Below are 25,172 nucleotides of genomic sequence, written 5' to 3'. Positions count from 1 at the left end.
TTGCGAGGCACAGGTGGACACTGAGCGAGCGTGGACACGCTGTTCAAACCCAATGTGTACGTTCATGTATGTGCATGTGTAACCCTAAGCGTTCTCCTTGAAGCTATATGTGGAAACAACATCGTGAATAGAACAACGGCCAGCCAATCAGATGCTTACCTTGCCAGTGTATTCAGTGTGTTGGTCACAATGTAATGTCTGATTAAAACCTACGTGAACATTGCACACATTTAGGTGACTATTTTTATTTAAAAAAGTAATATATATCTTATGTAATTGCTCATCTGTCCTGTTTGTGTAATACAAGATCAAATAACCTTACTTAAACGTGTGATATGCCTTTTAATGTTACCTGATGTGGAAACAATTAACTTATGAGTTGATACTCAAAATGACGAGACAAGCCTGCATTTTAAGTGACCAAAGATCCAGATATCCACTGACAGATGTTGCTGTTGATCCCTGGTGCAGCTGTGCAGCCACCCAGCCCAACCATGGTATTGTTTTTGTGTATTGTGTAATATGGTTCTGTGTATTCATTGTTTCCCTGGAAGCTTTATTCTTCTCAGGATGTAAAATCCTCTGAAACAGTATTTTGATCATGCAACACTAAGACCAGCAGTATACCGTAAACAGAAAGGTGCGTTATTCACAGACTGCTATTGAACGGACTGTGAGCCATCGGCAGTAGTCAGTTTAGTTGCATCCACGACAGATGAAGATGTTTGGAAGGAGCAGTGGGAGTGGAAATGCACCCAGAATTTAGAAAGTCGTTTTGAACATTGTCTCCCCTTTTTCTTACTTGGTCAACACACAACAAAAACACAACTTTGTTACCTCGCTGTGGTAACGCTGTGGTAACGCTGTGGTAACGCTGTGATTATTGTCTGTGTAATCATCTTCAGTGTAACGGGGCCCTTATGCCTACCAGACACTAGGAGACTTTGATCAGACTTTTAAAAGACTGAAGTCTGACACCCTCTCACATCTAAAGACGATGTGTCTTCAGTCTCACAGTTTTTAGTCACAGACTATCATATATGGAAACACTGTGGATCCTGCAGGGTCACTATTTACAAGACTATAACTAGATTCCTTCAGAGATGATGTCACATCCTGCTCCTGGTGGAAATTTACCCTAAAAGCATCCACTGTTCCAAATGGGGCTACTTCCGAGCTAACGTTAGCTAGTCTTCAGCTGAAACCTACAGTTAGCTCATAGGCTAATAGCAAACATTCCAGTAGCTAATGTTAGCTTGCAAGTAGCCCCGTTTGGGACAGTGGTTAGCTAGACAGCTATAGCATATAGCATACTCGGTGCAGCTGTTTTCCTTCTCTATCATGGTACAGCTGTGAGGACACGTCAGAGAGACGCTCTTGTTCACTCCACAACTCCACCAGTTCCTCAATGTTTACTCTCTACCACGTTAGCTGCTTCCTGTTTGGTTGTTGACAACGTTCACGTCATTGAACTTATAATAATATTAAACTTGGTTCTTTAATCGGAATGTCAAGACAAGAAAAACACTGACTTAAGACGGCTTGGACTGAGTTTTATGACCACCTTACACTTAACGACGGAGATCACGGGAGCGCGCTGCAACTCTAGCAACACTATTGTAATTTTATCCGACATTGGAACAGCTGACTCAGTGAACATGCTAACTAGAACTGTAGGGACCAATGATATGTGGTGGCTGGTGTTGATGTTTCTTTTCTACAGTAGAGGTAAAAAAACTAAATAATGCAGCTTTAAAGGAGTATTTAAAGGAATAGAGACAGACTAGCTGTTTCCACAGTTTACAGTCATTTACATTTTTTAAAAAGGTGTTTTTCAGCATTTCTGTTTTATTGGATAGATAGCTTAGAAAGAGAGAGAGAGGATGACATGCAGCAAAGGGCCTGAGCTGGAATCTGGGCCGCTCAGCTGTGATATATGGTGTGTGCGCTCTACCAGGTGAGCTACTGGGCGCCCCAGTTTCCCGTCTTTATGCTAAGCTAAGCTAAGCTAGAGGTGGGTGATATGACCAAAATATCTATCACGGTATACTGTATGTAATTTTATATCGCGGTAACTTCATATTTAACAGACGGATATAAGTCTATTCCTTTAAAGTGAATGTAGGATAGTGTAGACAAAAGGTAAGGTATCTATCTTAATGTTCAGATGTCCAGTGAGGTCATACAGTGATGGAAGTTACTGAGTTACCTTCGTCAATAGCTTTACCTTTACCTTACTCTGAAGTTTCTCATTGGAGACAGAACCGCCCTGTAAGCTTGTTGTGAAGGAGTGTGCTCATGTACGCTCCCATCTCATTAGTTCTATCAGCTTCATAGGAGTGTGTGTGGAGGTCCAGCTGAATGGCTAGAGTCAGTGTAAGGGTTCAAGGACATTGAGATTGCTGTTTGAACGTTGCTGTGTAGCTTTGGCTTCATGTTTGGGGTTGTTGTCTCTGGAAAATAAATCTCCTCTGAAGTTCAGTTGTATTGCAGACTGCAGCAGGTTTTCATCATCTACAGATGGTGATTCTGTTTGTATTCGGACAGCAACTCTTGCGTCTTAAAACTTGTTAAGATAACATCTGTGGGTAATTAAAATTTCAGTTCCTGCAATTTGAAAAGTGCACTAGTTTTAATCCTAATCTTGAACATTTTGAATAAAAACAACTGTTTACGCTCCATATGGTACTCCAAGGAGCGTAGACAAAATCAGAATTTTGCTCACCTATGAATCAATATCATCATTTTGTGCCATCATGGACAGTGTCTCAAAACTGTAATTTTCACATCTGTCAACTCAGGAACATCAAGGAATTAATACCAAAAGCAGTGTGCATGCTATGGACTAGGGGTGGGCGATATATCGAATATACTTGATTAGGGATGTTAATAATTAACCGTTTAACCGTTAACCAGCATTAAGCATTTTAACCGATTAACACTATCGGTTAAAAGAAATGTTAATAATTAAATAAAAAGCTGAGAAAAACTCGTCACTTAAAGGGGAAAAGCTGGTCCACCTTAAGAGAGTCTGAGCCGGCGTTACAGATACAGGAAGTTGTCTCCCGTCTATAGGTCGCTTGAGCGGAGGAGTTGTAGTTTCATAGCATTTATCCACCGACAAATAAACTGTACACACACTGTCTGCTACACCTACGTTCACAGCTAGAACGCCACCAACAACACACACACGGTCTGTCGGTAAACTCGCTGAAGTTACACCGCGCTGACAGACCGGATGTGTGTGACAGTGGTGAACAGGAAGCTACCAGCAGAGCTACAGATGCTAACGTAGCACAAACACACACACACTTTTTTTCTGACAATCGCTATTGTTAATCCGGGCAGACGCACAGCTGACAACCTGCTAAACTAAACTAAATGTGCGGTGGAGACTTTTACTGCGAAAGTGGCTGCTCCCGGACTGTGAACTGGAGACAGTGAACGCAGCATCGTAGCTGCTAAATTAACGCTCCCGGACGGTGAACTGGAGACAGTGAACGCAGCATCGTAGCTGCTAAATTAACGCTCCCGGACGGTGAACTGGAGACAGTGAACGCAGCATCGTAGCTGCTAAGTTAACGCTCCCGGACGGTGAACTGGAGACAGTGAACGCAGCATCGTAGCTGCTAAATTAACGCTCCCGGACGGTGAACTGGAGACAGTGAACGCAGCATCGTAGCTGCTAAATTAACGCTCCCGGACTGTGAACTGGAGACAGTGAACGCAGCATCGTAGCTGCTAAGTTAACGCTCCCGGACGGTGAACTGGAGACAGTGAACGCAGCATCGTAGCTGCTAAGTTAACGCTCCCGGACGGTGAACTGGAGACAGTGAACGCAGCATCGTAGCTGCTAAATTAACGCTCCCGGACGGTGAACTGGAGACAGTGAACGCAGCATCGTAGCTGCTAAGGTAACGCTCCCGGACTGTGAACTGGAGACAGTGAACGCAGCATCGTAGCTGCTAAATTAACGCTCCCGGACGGTGAACTGGAGACAGTGAACGCAGCATCGTAGCTGCTAAATTAACGCTCCCGGACGGTGAACTGGAGACAGTGAACGCAGCATCGTAGCTGCTAAGGTAACGCTCCCGGACTGTGAACTGGAGACAGTGAACGCAGCATCGTAGCTGCTAAGTTAACGCTCCCGGACGGTGAACTGGAGACAGTGAACGCAGCATCGTAGCTGCTAAGTTAACGCTCCCGGACGGTGAACTGGAGACTCAGTTGTCTGTTGTGCTCATACACTGCAGCTGCATATGAGGCAAAAATCTTGTCGGTTAACGGGTAATAATCGGTTAACGAGGGTCGGTTATCGGTTCAGAATTTTTTTCAAAATTAGCATCCCTATACTCGATGTATTGTGGCTTGTTTGAGTTGATGCACGTTGAGGTTGGAAAAGATGATGGAAGATGTCAGCCTCCACTTCGAGAAGGACGGTCAAACTAGCCCCCCCAAGTTGTTTTGCAGTACGTGTATATACTAGGCACTTATATACTGTACGGTAGTGGATGATTTTTACACTTTATAATTCGGACACTTAAATACAAATTTGGACAGTAAATACTGCAGTAGGGAAAACACATAGAGAGATTTCAGATACAGCTCAGATGTCATGCAAGTTTCAGCTTCCTCCACTAAGCTGCTGCTGGTGAAGCAGTTGTTGTGTGTTTGATATGTAGAGATGGGTTTTCATGTTGACCTAACAGCATCCACCATGATTCAATGTGAATCAAATGATGTAATATTGAGTCCATAGGGTGGGCTACACTTTCTATAGGTACTGTATGTGCATGACGTGTCTATTTATGGTCTTTCAGTATGTTATTTAACGTAACTTGCTGTGCTGACGTCTGTTCAGACGAGGTGTGGCGTTGTGTGTGTTGGTGCTTTTGAACTGCTGTGTATATATATATATATGCTCTCATGGCTGGATTTGTTTGTCCCCCTCTATATAAATTGTACTCACTATATTACCCCAGAGATGCATTTAGATATTAAAGGATAAGCTTATTTTAGGACGGTATAAGCACGTCTGCCAGTACTCAACAATATCAGATAACTAGTGTGTTAAAAAGAAGAGAAGAGAGAGAGAGTTATGTGAGAGATGATGAAAGAGAAAGGGTCTCCTTTGCTGTTCATTTTGTGTGTACGTCCCTCCCCCTTGGACTTGTCTCCAAAATGGCCTCTGTTCTAGTGGAAGTGAAAAGACTTTGTTGAGCCTGCTGGTAATTTGAGCCCGGTATTCATGGCCAGAGGAACGAACAAGGAAGGGAGGGAGGTGCTGGGGGAGGAGGAGATGGAGGAGGAGGAGGGGGAGGGAGCGAGGTAAAGAAAGGCTTTCCTTCTTCGTATGGAATTTACCTCCCTAGTTCACCGTCTGGTTCTGTTGGAAGAGGCCCAAATAGTGACTCCCTTTGTGAGTTAGGTAGGAGCGAGGTGGCTATTTCTGTGCGATCATAGGGATAACAAAGAGCCAGTGGTTATCTGGATGGGGCACCATGGGATCCACTACATGCCATCATGTCTAAGTATATTACTAACTCACGTTAACCCCTTCATGCCCCCTTTCATGCTGTTCTCTTCTCAGTGTAATGAGTCATGCTTAAAGAGGAACAGGAAGTACAATCTGTCTCTTTACGTCCTCACCTGTGTCTCTGTTCTCATTGAGGCCATTTGTTAGGACGATACACCTATCTCCCGACTCAATACGATCACCATACTTTAGTGCCGATTCAATATGTATTGCAATCTTTAAGTATTGTGATTCGATATATTGATTTATTGTGATTTTTATTAACTTTTTTAACACTAGACCGTGGGAAAAAGTGGAATCATACTAAAAAGTTGAAAATCTCTAAATTAATCCAGTAAAAATGTTTGATTTTCAGCATGTCTGTAGTCAGAGATGTCCTGAAGTCAAATATATCGGGATCATTGTCAGACATTATTTAATACATTTTTTATCCAGCAACCCAGAAATCAAAGAATAAAGATTAGTGGTATTTTCTTTTTAATCTATAAGGGGCATGTAATGTTTTATACTTCTGGTGAATATAATCCAATCAATCTGATTTCCATAGATGTATTTAGTATCTACAGTTCCCTTTGTTAACACCTTATTTTGAAAAGCGGACGTAGTCCCACGTGTCTACTTCCTCTAACTTCTCCAAGGTGGTCTCTAGCTCTCCCGTCAGCTCCGTTCTCTTTATCCATCCATGGTCAGCTCCATCGGGGCCGTTTCAATGCAGAGAACATAATGTCAGTATCTGGGTGCTCTACAGTCGTAGCGTTGGCCCGTTTGACCACGGAGACGAAAGCGACGGCCGGCTCCCCTGCCACGTTACCGCCATACCATAACGCTTCCTGTCCGTGACAGAGTTAGCATGCAGCTTTAGCTCTGCTCTGTCTAGCTCTGCTTTTCCTTTCAATGTGTGAAACCCAAAGTGTTTCCATCCTTTACTGGATGTGTAGTGTTTACCACGCTGGATTTAACATGGGAGGGTGCAGGTCGTATCCACGTGGACTAGGGTTGACCCGAATGCTTTGAAGCTTCGACCGTTGCCATGGTCCCGACCTCCGAATCAGTATTCGTATGCTTTCTTTTTCTTTTTTTTTGTTTATATAAAAGTATGTAATAATAATGTATAAATTCCAAAATAACCAGAGAATAAGAATAATCTCACTGACATTATTCATTATTCAACATTCGTTGTTATTAGTTATTCTCAGACGGATATCGCTGTTTGTTGTGTGTAGAGGTGCGGGTGTGTACAGTAGTGCAGCAGTGGCAGCAGCGCTGTCCCGGGCACTGAAACGACGGAAAGAAGAACATATTGGCGTGCTGCGCCGCAAAGCTTCGAATACCTTTGAATATTTCTCACCGAAGCTTTGAAGCCCAAACATTTTTATTCGGGACAGCCCTAACGTGGACCCTCCACCTTTTCTACTTTCTCGTTCCGGTTCGCTGCAGTTTGTTTTGGTTGACGGATACGGAACGGATATGACGTCACGTTACTCAGACTACCACAATAAAAGCGGTAACTTCCTTTTACCTCCACATAGACTCAGATGAAGCAGATATATCAATTGTGGTGTTAAAAAATCTATTTTAAAATGACACATAAGTGAATAGATATTTTTTCCCACCCCTACCTTCCTGTATCTGTCTCTGTACGTCCCACATGTGTGTTTCTGTTCTCGTTTGAGTTGTAGCAGAAAGTTCTGCCTCTGTAACTAAAAGCTAGCTGACATTTCTTGTTGCTAGCTCCCAGTGTGTATGTATCCAGCTGGATGGGGTTGACATTCTCTGTTTGACAGTGAGCACGGTTGAACTGACCTTGACATTATTGGAAGTCCCCGGCCTTGCTGTGGTTGCCCTGGTGCTGCAGAGCGAGGGCAGCAGTCGCTGTAGCCAGGGGACCGCTACACAAATGTCATGCATCCTGTTGCCGTGGCTCTCTTCTAGTAAAACAGTTTTATTTTTTTGTTGTTGTGTAAGACTCGCTTCACTTTTTTGGATAGTGGTGAACCCGATCAGTTTGGTGTTTGTGAGGTAACGTATTTGCACATGTGTGCCCGGGGGATGACCTTGCTATGAGCTAAATCCTCTCCTCGTCGTTTGAACGGAGCACAGGAGAGCCTGTTCCTCTTTCTGCAGCCGTGGCTCCGGTCTCTGCGTCGGACTGGGCGAGCAGCGAGCGAGCGAGGCGGGGAGGATAGCGAGGAATAGAGAGCAATGAGAGCAGAGGAGTGTGGGTCAGTGTTTCAGCAGAGTGTGGTCACATGATAAGAGGGCTGGGCCTCATGTTGGATGACTCACCCCTCCAGGCGTCTGGGAGGAAGGCGCCTCCTGCTGGTTCCCTTCATCAGTGCATGGTGATGGGGAGGCTCGGTGCAGGCAGAGCTGTAAAGCCCCTGGTTGTTTTTCTGCTCTTTGAATAGCCTCCCCACCCTCCCCTCCATGCTGGAAGCCTCCGTGCAGATGAGAGACAGCCCTATCGCACCATGTCCGTATCGAGTTTATCATTTTAGACGCTGGCATATGAAAGCTCTCTCACATAAAAGCCTTCATTGTCGACGTGAGTCAGCAAATGTGGTTCCTCATTAGGCATGTAAGGATGGTTTCCCTGTGTCACTGTTCAGCTGAGGCAGCTGCTGTGACCTCTAAAGGAGCCTGTTTATATGGGACACGGTGCTTCCACTTTCTGTTAATAGTCATTTAATAGTTAGGAAGTGAATTGTGTCTGACAAGTGACTATGTAATGGCTCATTTTTAATTAAAATAATGCAGTGTGTGGAATTAGTTAAATAATAGTTGATGAATTGGACCATAAATATCGACCTTTTGGAAAGGTGTTCTTCACTTTCCACTGGTCTGTCCCCAAGGTGACCTACTAATGTGGAATTAGCATGATGATGATGCTCTATTCCTCATACATTTGCACAACAGTTTTTTTATGGTAACAAACTGTGCTGCGTAGGGCTATCGGTGCTCGATACCTTTTAAAGGTGCTAAATACGGGATTGGGAGCATTTCTATTGCTTCTCAACGGCTCTCAACATGGCAACGACGAGGTGTAGCTCACAGCTAATGGTGCTAACAACGGCTGTCAGAGATAACTGTAGCCGCTTCCACACAGCCTGTTCAAGGCGGGAATGTTACACTGTTATTCCGCCTCGCTGTTCTGTATAAAAGGTACGGAGGCGGAATAGGTGGGGCAGAGTTGTTCCGCAGCTGAGCCGGCAGCGGAGCCGGCAGCGGAGGTCGTCACAGAGCCGAGCAGATGTTTGCGTGAAATGGACATCCGGTACGCCGTGACTACACCCACATTCATACGAGACGCAGATGCTGTTGTGTTTAACGTCACGCCTCTTTTGCTTCCGTGATGCCGGCGTGCTACCTGAAATCACACACCCTGGGGCGGCGTTATGGCGTCGTTGTTTCGTTCAGTGTGAAAAAGCAAAGCCGGCGTATCGGCAGCATTGCTGAATCTCTGTGTGAAAGGGGCTGATGGTTTACCTGAGGGGGTAAGCGGATGGTAGTTGCAACGCTTCCACGACAGCGGTGTGCAAGCAGGCAATCCTTATTATTTAACCCTGCACCACAGAATCTACATCCCATACAGCCGGGATTGCCTCCACACGGCTCTCAAGATGGAGATGGCAGCTAGCAGCTAACCTTGCTAACAGCGTGAACAGAGCTAACAGTGCTAACCTGAGGGAGGAACCAGTGGGTTGACGCTACGCCTCCGCAACAACGCCGTCCTAGCATCGCGGTGTTATCAGCGGTAACCGCTGTACGAGTGCAGTGCAGAGCGGTGTGATTAGCTAGCCAGTGGGACGTTCACATGATGGGCATTGAATGAAGTACTCTATTGTTATCGGCATCACTTTAAGGGTACGGGTATTGACATCATCATTTTTTAATGGATACCCAGCCCTAGAGCTGCGTGTCATTTACCAACCAAGTAAATGTCCTAAAGAACGTGGGATTAGACTGCCAGGTCGTCAGTGTAACAGGCAGATATTCACTGTTTTTTTACTTAACATAAATACAGCCAATAGCCTTTTTTCAAGGCAGACATGTTGACATGTCATAGCAGGAAATGCACAGGAGTTTAGTTTCCAGGTCGTTGGTATTGGGACGTGCTGGCTCATTTGAATGTTTTACTGGTACTAGTTATTGATTACACCTGTTGTGCTTTTCCTGCTATGACAAGTTCAAATCTCGCCATGGAAAGAGTCTGTGTTGTAATGTGGCGACGGTTCTTCCCATGCTGTTCAATTACTTCACATATGATTGTGAGTTTCATATAGGGCTGCTGTAAGTCTATAAAATGTCAGAATATGTGGATCAGTGTTTCCCAAAGCCCAAGATGACGTCCTCTAATGTCTCGTTTTGTCCACAATTAAAAGATATTCAGTTTACTGTCTCAGAGGAGGAAAGAAACCAGAAAGCATTTAAGAAGCTGCAATCACAGAATTTAGACTTATTTTTTCTGATTAATCGATTGTCAAAATAGTTGGTGATTAATTTAACAGTTGACAACTAATCGATTAATCGTTGCAGCTTTAGTTTCATGTGAAACTTGTTGTTTTTGGCTCTGTCATGCTGTAATGGTTGTTTTCTGTTTTGTTCCTTTTTAAGTTGGTTGACTAATATTTCTTCAAAATGTAATCAACTAAATGTAATATGTTAAATGTAAATAAAGACAGAATATCAGCTGTGAGAGGTATCAGTCCACAATGTGTTCACCGCACAGCTAAAGGCAGAGCAGCCGGTGGAGTGCAGGTTTTTTCCATCATATCACATGACACGCTGAGTCACGTAGCCGGCGGTGTGTCGGTATCCAGGGATCAGGCTCTAACTGATGGTCTGTTGCTGTCTCTCCTCAGGTCCCCCATGACCGTGAGCCGTGGGCTACGGCTCGGCGGCGCCCCACCTCTGGAGTGGTCTGTCGCTGTAGTTGGGACCCTGTGATTCCTCTCCTCACCTCTCCTCCTCCCCCCCCATCCCATCCTGTCCCTCCCCTTTCCCTCCCCCTCCTTCCCCTCTTCCCCCCCTCCCACGCGTCGCTGTGCTGGACGTCATGAGCATAGTAATCGCGCTGGGAGTCACCACACCTGAAACGTCTTACTCAGATATGGCTGCTGGATCAGAGTAAGTACTCACTCAGGCAGCTGAGCACTCATCTCACAGAATTATTCACAGCCTTATTTCATAGTTCTGCCCATCAGTTCTACTTGTTATAACATTTTACCCCCCCAACTTGCTCGCTGGTATCTGTGCATGTGGCAACATTGCTCAAATAGTGTCACAGGTTGTGAACAAACTTCCTGTTCAACCTGATCATCTACACCACCTGAAGAGATGATGTAATGCACAGTGCAGTTTCTATTAATAAGCAAACACAGGTGACTGTTGACGTTAGAAACAGAAACGCCCCAGTGTTCCGTGACCTTTGACCTGCTGTGAGTACTTAGTTGTGCAAGCTCACAATGTTAAATGACATGGAGCTTTATAATGAACATTTCAGATTAGGGATGTTAATAATTAACCGTTAACCGACAATAAGCATTTTAACCGATTAACGCTATCGGATAAAACAGTTAAAATAAATGTTAATAATTATTCAAAAAGCTGAGAAAAACTCGTCACTTAAAAGAGAAAAGCTGGTCCACCTTAAGAGAGTCAAGATTCAAGCCCTTTATTGTCATTGTGTAGTACAACGAAATTAGATGAGAGTCTGAGCCGGCGTTACAGATACAGGAAGTTGGCTCCCGTCTATAGCTCGCATGAGCGGAGGAGTTGTAGCCTCGTAGCATTTATTCACCGAAAAAATAAAGTGTACACACACTGTCTGCTACATTTACACCACCCCCACCACCAACACACTGTCTGCTACACCTACGTTCACAGCTACAACGCCACCGACAACACACACACGGTCTGTCGGCAACTCACTGACAATGGGGAGCACGAAGCTACCAGCAGAGCTACAGATGCTAACGTAGCACAAACACACACTGTCGGACACTCGCTAAAGTTCCGCCGGGCAGACACACACAGCTGAGAACCTGCTAAACTAAACTAAATGTGCCGTGGAGACTTTTACTGGGAGAGTGTCCGCGACACTACACGCAGCATCGTAGCTGCTAAGTTAACGTTCCCGGACGGTGAACTGGAGACTCCCGTCAACGAATATCTGTTGTGCTCCTGCAGCTGGTACACCGCTGCATGCGAGGCACACATCTTGAAGGTTAACGGTTAATAATTGGTAAACAAGGGTCGGTTATCGGTTAAATTATTTTTTCAAAATGAGCATCCCTAGTAGATAATGCATAAACAATCACATAGGTTATGTGATTGTCTGACCACTCATGTTGCTCGTCCTCATGAACTCAGTTCTTCTGATGTTGCCACATCTCGGATCTTATCGGGTTGGGAAAAAAACATATCTATATCAATAACCAAAAGTGATCAACTGGCAGCTTCAGACTTGTTCTTGGGAGTTCTAGATGTGAATCTTCCTTCTTTCTTGGCACTGGGTGCTTTATGTCTATTGTGTGTGTTTGTTTTATTATAGCTGAAAGTAATTAATGATCAGAACTATGGAAATAAGTGGCAGGAACTTTCCTTTCCCCTTCCATCACAGGTATGAACCTCCAGTGGTTTCTGAGGAGGTCTGAGGGATTCCCAGCTAATGAAAACCAGCTCAAGTTATTCCCTTTTAGAAAAGAAGTATTGTTGTGATATTAGGTTTCAACCCATCATTACGTCGTTAATACACTAGAACAACTCTTTTGCCCTAAAGCAACCCAATATGTCCCCACGCAGCGTTGCTGAACTCTCCCCATCGTACACATCTCTCTACAGCCGTAGCACCTGGGGTTGTCATAGATATGCTTCCTTCCAACATCCTGTCAGCAGTTTTCTGTCTTCTCCACAAAGTCTGCTGGAGAGATCGAAGAGATGGGAAGGGCAGTCCACCAAAGACTAAACTTTACCAGACAGAAATAAAGGAAATACAGTATGTGATGCTTCAGTCAGGCTGGTTGAACTTAGAACCGTCTATAATGAAGCCACGTAACACTGACTTCTGTACAGCTGCAGTGACGTAGGTTACCACAGTGAGCTAATCAATAAGGTTATCAATAATGTGAACGCTAGCACTAGCTGAGTCAACGTTAGCTGTGCTGAGATTAGAAATAACTGAAAGGGTTAGTTTGGATTTTTTTAAGTGGGGTTGTATGTATACTCCCGCGTTCTGAGAGGTACAATCATCGTTTTTGTGAGTCTGGTGGCTTTGAAGAGAGCGATATAACGGCTTCAGTTCCCTGTCAGACGGGAGCAGCACAGAAACCTATTTTAACCACCTAAAAACAACCATCAGACAGCCTGTTCTGACGGGGAACTGAAGCCATTATATTGCTCTCTTCAAACCCACCAGACTATAAGGATGTATATATACTGTATTAATACACTGACTATAAGGATGCATATATACTGTATTAATACACTGACTATAAGGATGCATATATACTGTATTAATACACGACTATAAGGATGCATATATACTGTATTAATACACTGACTATAAGGATGCATATATACTGTATTAATACACCGACTATAAGGATGCATATATACTGTATTAATACACTGACTATAAGGATGCATATATACTGTATTAATACACCGACTATAAGGATGCATATATACTGTATTAATACACCGACTATAAGGATGCATATATACTGTATTAATACACTGACTATAAGGATGCATATATACTGTATTAATACACGACTATAAGGATGCATATATACTGTATTAATACACTGACTATAAGGATGCATATATACTGTATTAATACACGACTATAAGGATGCATATATACTGTATTAATACACGACTATAAGGATGCATATATACTGTATTAATACACTGACTATAAGGATGTGTGTATATATATATACTGGACATGTAGCAGTGTCATCATGCAGAAACCTACGTCAGGTCACCATGTGGGGAAAAGTTTTTAGAAGGACTTGAAGGGAAAATAACATTTTGATGCTAAAACATATGAACTCTGAGCAGAATTTGAATGTTATGATTTGAATACAGGAGGAACACCAGTGGGAAGCTACACAATGATATTAAAACAATGGACCCGCCCTTTAATTTGAAACCATTGTTACCTGTAATGTGATATTGGGTGCAGTGTGTAACTGGCCTGCGCAACTACTTCTTTTGCCAAATGTAGTGAAGCAACAAACAGGTGTCTCTAATGCTAATGCTAATGCTAAGGTTTCAGTTATCTTGTAATAATTTCAGGGACAACTGTCAGGAGCTCGTTTATCAAATCATTTTATGTACTAGGGCTGTCCCGAATCCCTTTTTTGGGGCTTTGAAGCTTCAGTGAGAAATATTCGAAGGTATTCGAAGCTTTTGAATACTGATGTGGAGGTTGATTACCATGGCAACGGTCGAAGCTTCGAAGCATTCAGGTCAGCCCTATGTAACTCAATGGAACCTCCGCCAACGTTAGCTGTTAGCTGTTAGCTTCGTTATTTAGCCAAGCAGGCCTTTGCTGCCCCCCCCAGCTGCTAACAGCTAAGATTAACTAGCTCTCCTCCTGCCGATTTCAACACATATGTGTTGTTCACAATGTGGCTTTATCAGGGAAAAACTAGGGTGCATCGACAGTGAGTTTCCAAACACATTTCTATCGTCTCCAGGACGATGGGACGCCGTTAGTCTCAAGCCCTGTCTGATACTACGGTACCTGCGTTACTATAGTAACGAGTACCGTCATGTTTTCAGAATTTTGGCATCGACTTACCGAAGTTACAAAAAAAAATACAAAGCATTGGAGTACTAATTTGGAGGTTGATTACTATGGCAACGGTCAAAGCTTCGAAGCATTCGGGTTTGTTTCTTCTATTCTTGTGATCAGTGTTGATTCTGTATACCCCCCCCCCCCCGTGTAAAGGAGGTAGACGTTATCATATTATCTCCACATCAGGCCGAGCTGTGTTGAGTAGTGTCTGAGGAAACGTCCACAGACAGCCTGAGTGAGAACAGTTGCCTCCTCTCTGGAGGTGAGCCTGCTTACGTGACGGTTATGTGGAATCCAGCTCTCCCATCCTCCCCTGTTCACACAGCTCCCTTCAGTCCCCCTCCAACGTCAGGAGGGTTGATTCTATCACATGAGAAGATGCACCGTAGATATACAACATCCAGGGATTTATATAGAACATTTTGATTCTTTTGACATTTAAGTGCTCCAGAATTGGAGGACGGGGAGTGCGGGGGGTAAAAGGCAAGGTTATGCACCGTCTGGCCAGCTAAAGGGCAAAAGGAGTTGCATAACATAATGGCGTCCCACATTCCATTTCCTAAATATCTGCTCTCTCAGGCTGCAGAGCAGCTTCAGCGTTGTGGTGCCATCTAGTGACTGATGTCTGTTAATATAACAGCAGTGTAGGAAATATCTCCTGTTTTATACATATAATTAATAATGTCATTCCTTATAATAATAATAATGATTTCTGTTGTTTTCCAGCCCTGAGTCAGTTGAAGCAAGCCCTGCCGTGAATGAAAAGAACTACAACAACCACAGCTGTGGGAGCGCTCAGAGTCATGGGTATCGGGGACTACCGTATGCTGTGAGTTCATGCTGCTCTTTTCTACTCATCAATTCTAATCATAGCATGTCTTATTATTATTATTATTATTATTATTATTATTATTATTGTTACTATATGAACTCAAAGCGAAGTTGCAAACATTTTAAAAGCTAAAATAATGTATCTCTCCACTCTGTTCTAATCTTTTAAAGTTGTTTTAGAGCAGTAAGAGTAGAGCTGAGGATTGGCAGTCTGATTCCTACCTCCGTTATTAACGGCTGTACTGTTTCACATACTTGTTTTTTTGCCCTCATTTTCATTCGTCTCCATTTTCCGTTTCCCTTTTTGCCTGAACACCCGTTGTTTGAAGATGCAACAGTCTTCCGTTGTGTGTTGTCAGGATCACAACTATGGCGCGCCCCCTCCCCCCACCCCACCCGCCTCCCCGCTCTCCCAAACCATCATTCCCCGCATGGATCTCAACGGCGTGGTACGCGGCTCCCGCTACCACGAAACTACTGAGGACAACTCGGCCGACAGCGACAGCTCCTCAGAGGAGGACGGGTGTCACTGCAGTCTGACGCCGGACGGCCTGCTCATCAAATGTGACAACTGCAGGTGAGAGACGGGAACATCTGGATCAGATGTTCCAGCTGCTGCACAGTCTTGTAGATTTATAATGATAATCTTTATTTATATAGCACCTTTCAAAACACAGTTACAAAGTACTTTACAATAAAAACAGAACACATTTAAAACACAAAGATCATGAAATGAACTAAAAGCCAGTAACTAAACCCAGAGAGTAAAACTACTAAAATGTTATAAAACATAAATAAAATCACAGAAAAGTTCATCTAAAATAAGTGTGTTTTTAAAAGTGATTTAAATTTGACTCTTAAAATCTTTGAATTTAAAATGTCAGAGGACGGACAACGCAATAAAACAAGGTTCTTCCTTTGAGAAGAGCAGTGACATTTTGAAGGCCTAGTTATTATTATTTCCAGTAAAACCTTCATGCATCGTGTTTTATATATCCTGGTTCTAACAATACTCATGAGTCATGACATCGGAGCTCTGTTTACCACCAAGACGACTTTCCATTCAACAGCATCGAAATTATTACATTTATTTTATTGGAAGCAAAACTTTATTTTGTTTTTGAAGTGTCAAACTCAAAATTCTGGAAGTGTGACCTCCCTACAATATGTCCTAGAAGGGTAACACACACATAATCTGCATGTTCTCTTCGGCCCAGATGTCAAGCAAACATCAGTCCGTCCTCTCCCACTCAGGTTAAAGCATCAGGAGGCAGGCTGGAGCACATATGATTAAAAAAATTTTTTTTGATAAAATGGTCGCTATATTGTGACAGTAGTTCATGAAACAGGTAACCTGATAAATATCATGTGTCCTCGGTGTCCTCCGGTGCTCCTAACGGCATCTGCAAGATTTCACAGACCGTAGGAAAACAAGCAGTAAGAGCTGATCTGAGGTCTGCTGTCCAGCTGCCGTCTCTGAGAGCCGGCTGTCAATCACTCTGAACTCTGATCAAACGGTCAAACTAGGCAGCGCTGATCAAATATGAATCAATAATCTGTTACGTTAATGCCTATTTCTCTCCTCACATGTTCTCAGAATCATCTTGTAGTGCACGGTTTAGCTGTAAAATGAGAACGTTTGTGACGCCGCCGCCATTGTAGAAATCAGGTTGAGATGGCTTGAAGGAGCGCCAAGTTCTGGTCACATGACCGGAGCACAGCCAATAGGAACGCTCTCCCGTCACGGGCTAGATGTTCTAAAGCCTGAAAACAGAGCCATGAGGAGGAGCAGAAGTCTAGTTTTCTCTCAGAACACTTGAATTACAATATGCTGAAAGGTTAATATGGGATATTTGCCCAATGATGCCAAATATATACTGCCTACTGAAGCTTTAACCTGTCGTTTACCTGTGTCCATCTCAAAAAATGCCCATACAGGCAGCCGGCGTTGTGGTTCACTTCCTGTAACTTGGTCGGATTATATTCTCACTACAATCAAACCGCTCTAGGGTTCACTTGGAAACGTCTGTTTTGGTTCACGCCAGAGTATGATTACTGCGTTCACAACCGGCCAAACCCACCAGATTAAAAAAGACTAAATGTTGGCTTGTGAAAGCGCCTTTAGTCTGATGCTACGATGTTTTGATTTAACATTGTCATGTGCTTTGAAACACTGATTTGACTTCATGTTGTGCATTTGAATAATGTCTCATTTATGTGTGCTGATCTGTTTTATTGCCTTTTGTCTTGCAGGGGACTCGACAGGAGGAAAGGAGCAGACGGCCAACACAGAAAAACAGAAAATGTCTCCGGTACATTGTCTTTTCTGGGTAATTCATTCATCTCTACAGTAGTTTGTAACGTGTCGTCTGATTACTAAACCTGTGTTTGATCTGCAGCTGGAGAGAGCAGCGCCACTGAGAGTGGTGACGAAGAGGTGTCGCCCTCCACCATCTCTTACACTGCCACCCAGCATACGCCCACCAGCATCAAACTCACTGTCAACCGGGTCAAAAGGAGCAAATCCAAAAAGAGGAAGAAGAGCACAGAGAAGGCCCGTGGAACGCCGAAGGGCAAGAAAGTCAAGGTGTGCAAAGTGATGAACATCAAAGCTCAATATGGAGCTTATTGTTATTGTTTTCTACAAGCTCGTCAAATTGAGAATACCTCATTTTAGTTATCGGTTGTAGAACAGTTACTGCTTCTTTCTGAACATGTATTGATACGGGTTCATTTTCCTTCTTTCAGGCTTTCAGAGAAGGTTCTCGGAAGTCCATGAGGATGAAGGTAAGATTGGACTTAAGATGACGTTTATGTTAAAGGACCCATTTATCTGTTCTAAATTAACCTTAAAGGGAGATTAGTCCAGTATTTAATCCTCTTATCAACATGGGAGTGGACAGATATGCTGCTTTATGTAAACATATGTATATATTTATTATTGTAAATCAATGAACAATACAGATCAATGACAGATATTGATCCAGAAACCCTCACAGGTACTGCATTTAGCATAAAACAATATGCTCCAATCAGAACATGGCAAACTGCAGCCCATCTTCTCCATCTTCTGTCCAGAACTCGACGACGGAGGCCAGTGTGTTGGATGAGAACACGGCGGAGGGCTGGGAGAGCAGGATCCGCCAGTGGACGGACCAGTACGATGAGGCTCTGGCCAACCAGTACAGTGCTGATGTCCAGACGCTCCTCCAGCTTCATTGTGCCGCCAGCACCGCCGTTTCTAAGGTGGAGGGCGACGCCACAACGCCTCCTTCCGCCACGCAGATCCATGCCTCCGTCGACGCCATGGACACCATCAACCGCACCGAGCTGGCCTGTAACAACACGGTGCTGGGCTCACAGATGCAGGTCAGCCCCAGAACCAAACTCACTGTTGCACTTTGAGACCAAACATTATGTTCAAGTTGCATGTGCAACAACCAGCAGCATTGCAAAAGATGTTATGCAACTAGCCAGTAATATTCACATCCATAATAACACATAATATTAACAATTTGAATGACTGATAGAAAATCAAAGAGAGCAAGTTAACTTTTCCTTCACTAGTGTTAAAGGGATAGTTCAGGTGTTTCTCAGTGAGGTTGTATGAGGTACTGCTGTGGACGGGGGGGGGGCAGCATCAAGACAGATTTTAGACACCTTAAAGAATTAATATCAGTTTAACTGTAGAATATTTTCACGTCTTTGCCTCGCCGTCAGACAGCTATGAAGCCGTTATCTATGCTCTCGCCAAAGCAACCAGATTCTATTGAAAAACCTGTAATTTGACTTCTCAGAACACAGGAGCTGCTGGTCTACCGCTGCCTTGATCAGTTAGTGTGTTTGTGTTGTTGTGTGACTTTGGTGAAGGCGAACTAACAAAAGTCACACAATAACACAAACTAACTAACAGGGCAAGGCAGCGGTAGACCAGCAGCTCCCGTGTTCTGCAAAGTCAAATTACAGTCTAGTGGCTTTGGTGAGAGCATAGATGGATACAACGGCTTCAGTTTCCCCCCCGGAAAGGGCTGTCTGACGGAGAGGTAAAGAGGTGAAAATATTCTAAATATAGCGTACACTTATACTGATTTTGATTCTTTTAGGTGTCTAGAATCTGTTTAGCTGCTGCCCCCCGTCCACAGCAGTACATTACTTTACTCCCGTGCAGTAACTCCTGTCTGTTTCTCTAAACTGGAGGCGTGCCGATCATCTACTGTAGGTAATACACTGACTATGGAGAAGAACATCTACTGTAGGTAATACACTGACTATGGAGAAGAACATCTACTGTAGGTAATACACTGACTATGGAGAAGAACATCTACTGTAGGTAATACACTGACAATGGAGAAGAACATCTACTGTAGGTAATACACTGACAATGGAGAAGAACCTCTACTGTAGGTAACACACTGACTATGGAGAAGAACATCTACTGTAGGTAACACACTGACTATGGAGAAGAACATCTACTGTAGGTAACACACTGACTATGAAGAAGAACATCTACTGTAGGTAACACACTGACTATGGAGAAGAACCTCTACTGTAGGTAATACACTGACTATGGAGAAGAACATCTACTGTAGGTAATACACTGACTATGGAGAAGAACCTCTACTGTAGGTAACACACTGACTATGGAGAAGAACATCTACTGTAGGTAACACACTGACTATGGAGAAGAACATCTACTGTAGGTAATACACTGACTATGAAGAAGAACATCTACTGTAGGTAATACACTGACTATGGAGAAGAACCTCTACTGTAGGTAACACACTGACTATGGAGAAGAACATCTACTGTAAGTAATACACTGACTATGGAGAAGAACATCTACTGTAGGTAACACACTGACTATGGAGAAGAACATCTACTGTAGGTAACACACTGACTATGGAGAAGAACCTCTACTGTAGGTAACACACTGACTATGAAGAAGAACATCTACTGTAGGTAACACACTGACTATGAAGAAGAACCTCTACTGTAGGTAACACTGACAATGGAGAAGAACATCTACTGTAGGTAACACACTGACTATGAAGAAGAACCTCTACTGTAGGTAACACTGACTATGGAGAAGAACATCTACTGTAGGTAACACTGACAATGGAGAAGAACCTCTACTGTAGGTAACACACTGACTATGGAGAAGAACATCTACTGTAGGTAACACTGACAATGGAGAAGAACCTCTACTGTAGGTAACACACTGACTGGAGAAGAACATCTACTGTAGGTAACACTGACAATGGAGAAGAACCTCTACTGTAGGTAACACACTGACTATGAAGAAGAACCTCTACTGTAGGTAACACTGACAATGGAGAAGAACATCTACTGTAGGTAACACACTGACTATGAAGAAGAACAACCTCTACTGTAGGTAACACTGACTATGGAGAAGAACCTCTACTGTAGGTAATACACTGACTATGGAGAAGAACATCTACTGTAGGTAACACACTGACTATGGAGAAGAACATCTACTGTAGGTAATACACTGACTATGAAGAAGAACATCTACTGTAGGTAATACACTGACTATGGAGAAGAACCTCTACTGTAGGTAACACACTGACTATGGAGAAGAACATCTACTGTAAGTAATACACTGACTATGGAGAAGAACATCTACTGTAGGTAACACACTGACTATGGAGAAGAACATCTACTGTAGGTAACACACTGACTATGGAGAAGAACCTCTACTGTAGGTAACACACTGACTATGAAGAAGAACATCTACTGTAGGTAACACACTGACTATGAAGAAGAACCTCTACTGTAGGTAACACTGACAATGGAGAAGAACATCTACTGTAGGTAACACACTGACTATGAAGAAGAACCTCTACTGTAGGTAACACTGACTATGGAGAAGAACATCTACTGTAGGTAACACTGACAATGGAGAAGAACCTTTACTGTAGGTAACACACTGACTATGGAGAAGAACATCTACTGTAGGTAACACTGACAATGGAGAAGAACCTCTACTGTAGGTAACACACTGACTGGAGAAGAACATCTACTGTAGGTAACACTGACAATGGAGAAGAACCTCTACTGTAGGTAACACACTGACTATGAAGAAGAACCTCTACTGTAGGTAACACTGACAATGGAGAAGAACATCTACTGTAGGTAACACACTGACTATGAAGAAGAACCTCTACTGTAGGTAACACTGACTATGGAGAAGAACATCTACTGTAGGTAACACTGACAATGGAGAAGAACCTCTACTGTAGGTAACACACTGACTATGGAGAAGAACATCTACTGTAGGTAACACTGACAATGGAGAAGAACCTCTACTGTAGGTAACACACTGACTATGGAGAAGAACATCTACTGTAGGTAACACTGACAATGGAGAAGAACATCTACTGTAGGTAACACACTGACTATGAAGAAGAACATCTACTGTAGGTAACACACTGACTATGAAGAAGAACCTCTACTGTAGGTAACACTGACAATGGAGAAGAACATCTACTGTAGGTAACACACTGACTATGAAGAAGAACCTCTACTGTAGGTAACACTGACAATGGAGAAGAACATCTACTGTAGGTAACACACTGACAATGGAGAAGAACATCTACTGTAGGTAATACACTGACAATGGAGAAGAACCTCTACTGTAGGTAACACACTGACTATGGAGAAGAACATCTACTGTAGGTAACACTGACAATGGAGAAGAACATCTACTGTAGGTAACACACTGACTATGAAGAAGAACATCTACTGTAGGTAACACACTGACTATGAAGAAGAACCTCTACTGTAGGTAATACACTGACTATGGAGAAGAACATCTACTGTAGGTAATACACTGACTATGGAGAAGAACCTCTACTGTAGGTAACACACTGACTATGGAGAAGAACATCTACTGTAGGTAACACACTGACTATGGAGAAGAACATCTACTGTAGGTAATACACTGACTATGAAGAAGAACATCTACTGTAGGTAATACACTGACTATGGAGAAGAACCTCTACTGTAGGTAACACACTGACTATGGAGAAGAACATCTACTGTAAGTAATACACTGACTATGGAGAAGAACATCTACTGTAGGTAATACACTGACTATGAAGAAGAACATCTACTGTAGGTAACACACTGACTATGGAGAAGAACATCTACTGTAGGTAACACACTGACTATGGAGAAGAACATCTACTGTAGGTAACACACTGACTATGGAGAAGAACATCTACTGTAGGTAACACACTATGGAGAAGAACCTCTACTGTAGGTAACACACTGACTATGAAGAAGAACATCTACTGTAGGTAACACACTGACTATGAAGAAGAACCTCTACTGTAGGTAACACTGACAATGGAGAAGAACATCTACTGTAGGTAACACACTGACTATGAAGAAGAACCTCTACTGTAGGTAACACTGACTATGGAGAAGAACATCTACTGTAGGTAACACTGACAATGGAGAAGAACCTCTACTGTAGGTAACACACTGACTATGGAGAAGAACATCTACTGTAGGTAACACTGACAATGGAGAAGAACCTCTACTGTAGGTAACACACTGACTATGGAGAAGAACATCTACTGTAGGTAACACTGACAATGGAGAAGAACCTCTACTGTAGGTAACACACTGACTATGAAGAAGAACCTCTACTGTAGGTAACACTGACAATGGAGAAGAACATCTACTGTAGGTAACACACTGACTATGAAGAAGAACCTCTACTGTAGGTAACACTGACTATGGAGAAGAACATCTACTGTAGGTAACACTGACAATGGAGAAGAACCTCTACTGTAGGTAACACACTGACTATGGAGAAGAACATCTACTGTAGGTAACACTGACAATGGAGAAGAACCTCTACTGTAGGTAACACACTGACTATGGAGAAGAACATCTACTGTAGGTAACACTGACAATGGAGAAGAACCTCTACTGTAGGTAACACACTGACTATGAAGAAGAACCTCTACTGTAGGTAACACTGACAATGGAGAAGAACATCTACTGTAGGTAACACACTGACTATGAAGAAGAACCTCTACTGTAGGTAACACTGACTATGGAGAAGAACATCTACTGTAGGTAACACACTGACTATGAAGAAGAACCTCTACTGTAGGTAACACTGACAATGGAGAAGAACATCTACTGTAGGTAACACTGACAATGGAGAAGAACCTCTACTGTAGGTAACACACTGACTATGGAGAAGAACATCTACTGTAGGTAACACACTGACTATGGAGAAGAACATCTACTGTAGGTAACACACTGACTATGGAGAAGAACATCTACTGTAGGTAACACACTGACTATGGAGAAGAACATCTACTGTAGGTAATACACTGACTATGAAGAAGAACATCTACTGTAGGTAACACACTGACTATAGAGAAGAACATCTACTGTAGGTAACACACTGACTATGGAGAAGAACATCTACTGTAGGTAACACACTGACTATGGAGAAGAACATCTACTGTAGGTAATACACTGACTATGAAGAAGAACATCTACTGTAGGTAACACACTGACTATGAAGAAGAACATCTACTGTAGGTAACACACTGACTATGAAGAAGAACCTCTACTGTAGGTAACACACTGACTATGAAGAAGAACCTCTACTGTAGGTAACACTGACAATGGAGAAGAACATCTACTGTAGGTAACACACTGACTATGAAGAAGAACCTCTACTGTAGGTAACACTGACAATGGAGAAGAACATCTACTGTAGGTAACACTGACAATGGAGAAGAACATCTACTGTAGGTAATACACTGACTATGGAGAAGAACCTCTACTGTAGGTAACACTGACAATGGAGAAGAACATCTACTGTAGGTAACACACTGACAATGGAGAAGAACATCTACTGTAGGTAATACACTGACTATGGAGAAGAACATCTACTGTAGGTAATACACTGACTATGGAGAAGAACATCTACTGTAGGTAACACACTGACTATGGAGAAGAACCTCTACTGTAGGTAACACACTGACTATGGAGAAGAACATCTACTGTAGGTAACACACTGACTATGAAGAAGAACATCTACTGTAGGTAACACACTGACTATGAAGAAGAACCTCTACTGTAGGTAACACTGACTATGGAGAAGAACATCTACTGTAGGTAACACACTGACTATGGAGAAGAACATCTACTGTAGGTAACACACTGACTATGGAGAAGAACATCTACTGTAGGTAACACACTGACTATGAAGAAGAACGTCTACTGTAGGTAACACACTGACTATGAAGAAGAACCTCTACTGTAGGTAACACTGACAATGGAGAAGAACATCTACTGTAGGTAACACACTGACAATGGAGAAGAACATCTACTGTAGGTAATACACTGACAATGGAGAAGAACCTCTACTGTAGGTAACACACTGACTATGGAGAAGAACATCTACTGTAGGTAATACACTGACTATGGAGAAGAACCTCTACTGTAGGTAACACACTGACTATGGAGAAGAACATCTACTGTAGGTAACACACTGACTATGGAGAAGAACATCTACTGTAGGTAATACACTGACTATGAAGAAGAACATCTACTGTAGGTAACACTGACAATGGAGAAGAACATCTACTGTAGGTAATACACTGACTATGGAGAAGAACATCTACTGTAGGTAATACACTGACTATGGAGAAGAACATCTACTGTAGGTAACACACTGACTATGGAGAAGAACCTCTACTGTAGGTAACACACTGACTATGGAGAAGAACATCTACTGTAGGTAACACACTGACTATGAAGAAGAACATCTACTGTAGGTAACACACTGACTATGAAGAAGAACCTCTACTGTAGGTAACACTGACAATGGAGAAGAACATCTACTGTAGGTAACACACTGACAATGGAGAAGAACATCTACTGTAGGTAATACACTGACAATGGAGAAGAACCTCTACTGTAGGTAACACACTGACTATGGAG

General features: G+C 42.9%; 1 protein-coding gene across 11 annotated transcripts in view; it reads left to right on the top strand.

Moving 5' to 3' along the window:
• Positions 1–25,172, top strand: part of setd5 (SET domain containing 5) — a 191,773-nt gene that overhangs the window by 9,994 nt on the left and 156,607 nt on the right. For 7 of the 11 annotated variants that reach the window (XM_074628974.1, XM_074628890.1, XM_074626191.1 and 4 more), the window contains exons 2-8: positions 10,399–10,663; positions 15,072–15,174; positions 15,506–15,753; positions 17,430–17,506; positions 17,576–17,763; positions 17,925–17,963; positions 18,255–18,545. In XM_074628974.1, coding sequence (XP_074485075.1) covers positions 10,593–10,663; positions 15,072–15,174; positions 15,506–15,753; positions 17,430–17,506; positions 17,576–17,763; positions 17,925–17,963; positions 18,255–18,545 — 1,017 coding nt within the window. In that variant the 5' untranslated portion in view covers positions 10,399–10,592. The remainder of the gene's footprint in view (positions 1–10,398; positions 10,664–15,071; positions 15,175–15,505; positions 15,754–17,429; positions 17,507–17,575; positions 17,764–17,924; positions 17,964–18,254; positions 18,546–25,172) is intronic. The other 4 variants (XM_074628277.1, XM_074629055.1, XM_074627589.1 and 1 more) reach the window with 3 other exon arrangements.

Source organism: Sebastes fasciatus, chromosome 1, assembly GCF_043250625.1.
Source record: "Sebastes fasciatus isolate fSebFas1 chromosome 1, fSebFas1.pri, whole genome shotgun sequence".
Lineage (NCBI taxonomy): Eukaryota > Metazoa > Chordata > Actinopteri > Perciformes > Sebastidae > Sebastes > Sebastes fasciatus.
Note: the sequence above shows the minus strand (reverse complement) of the source record. Positions and strands in the feature narration are given on the sequence as shown.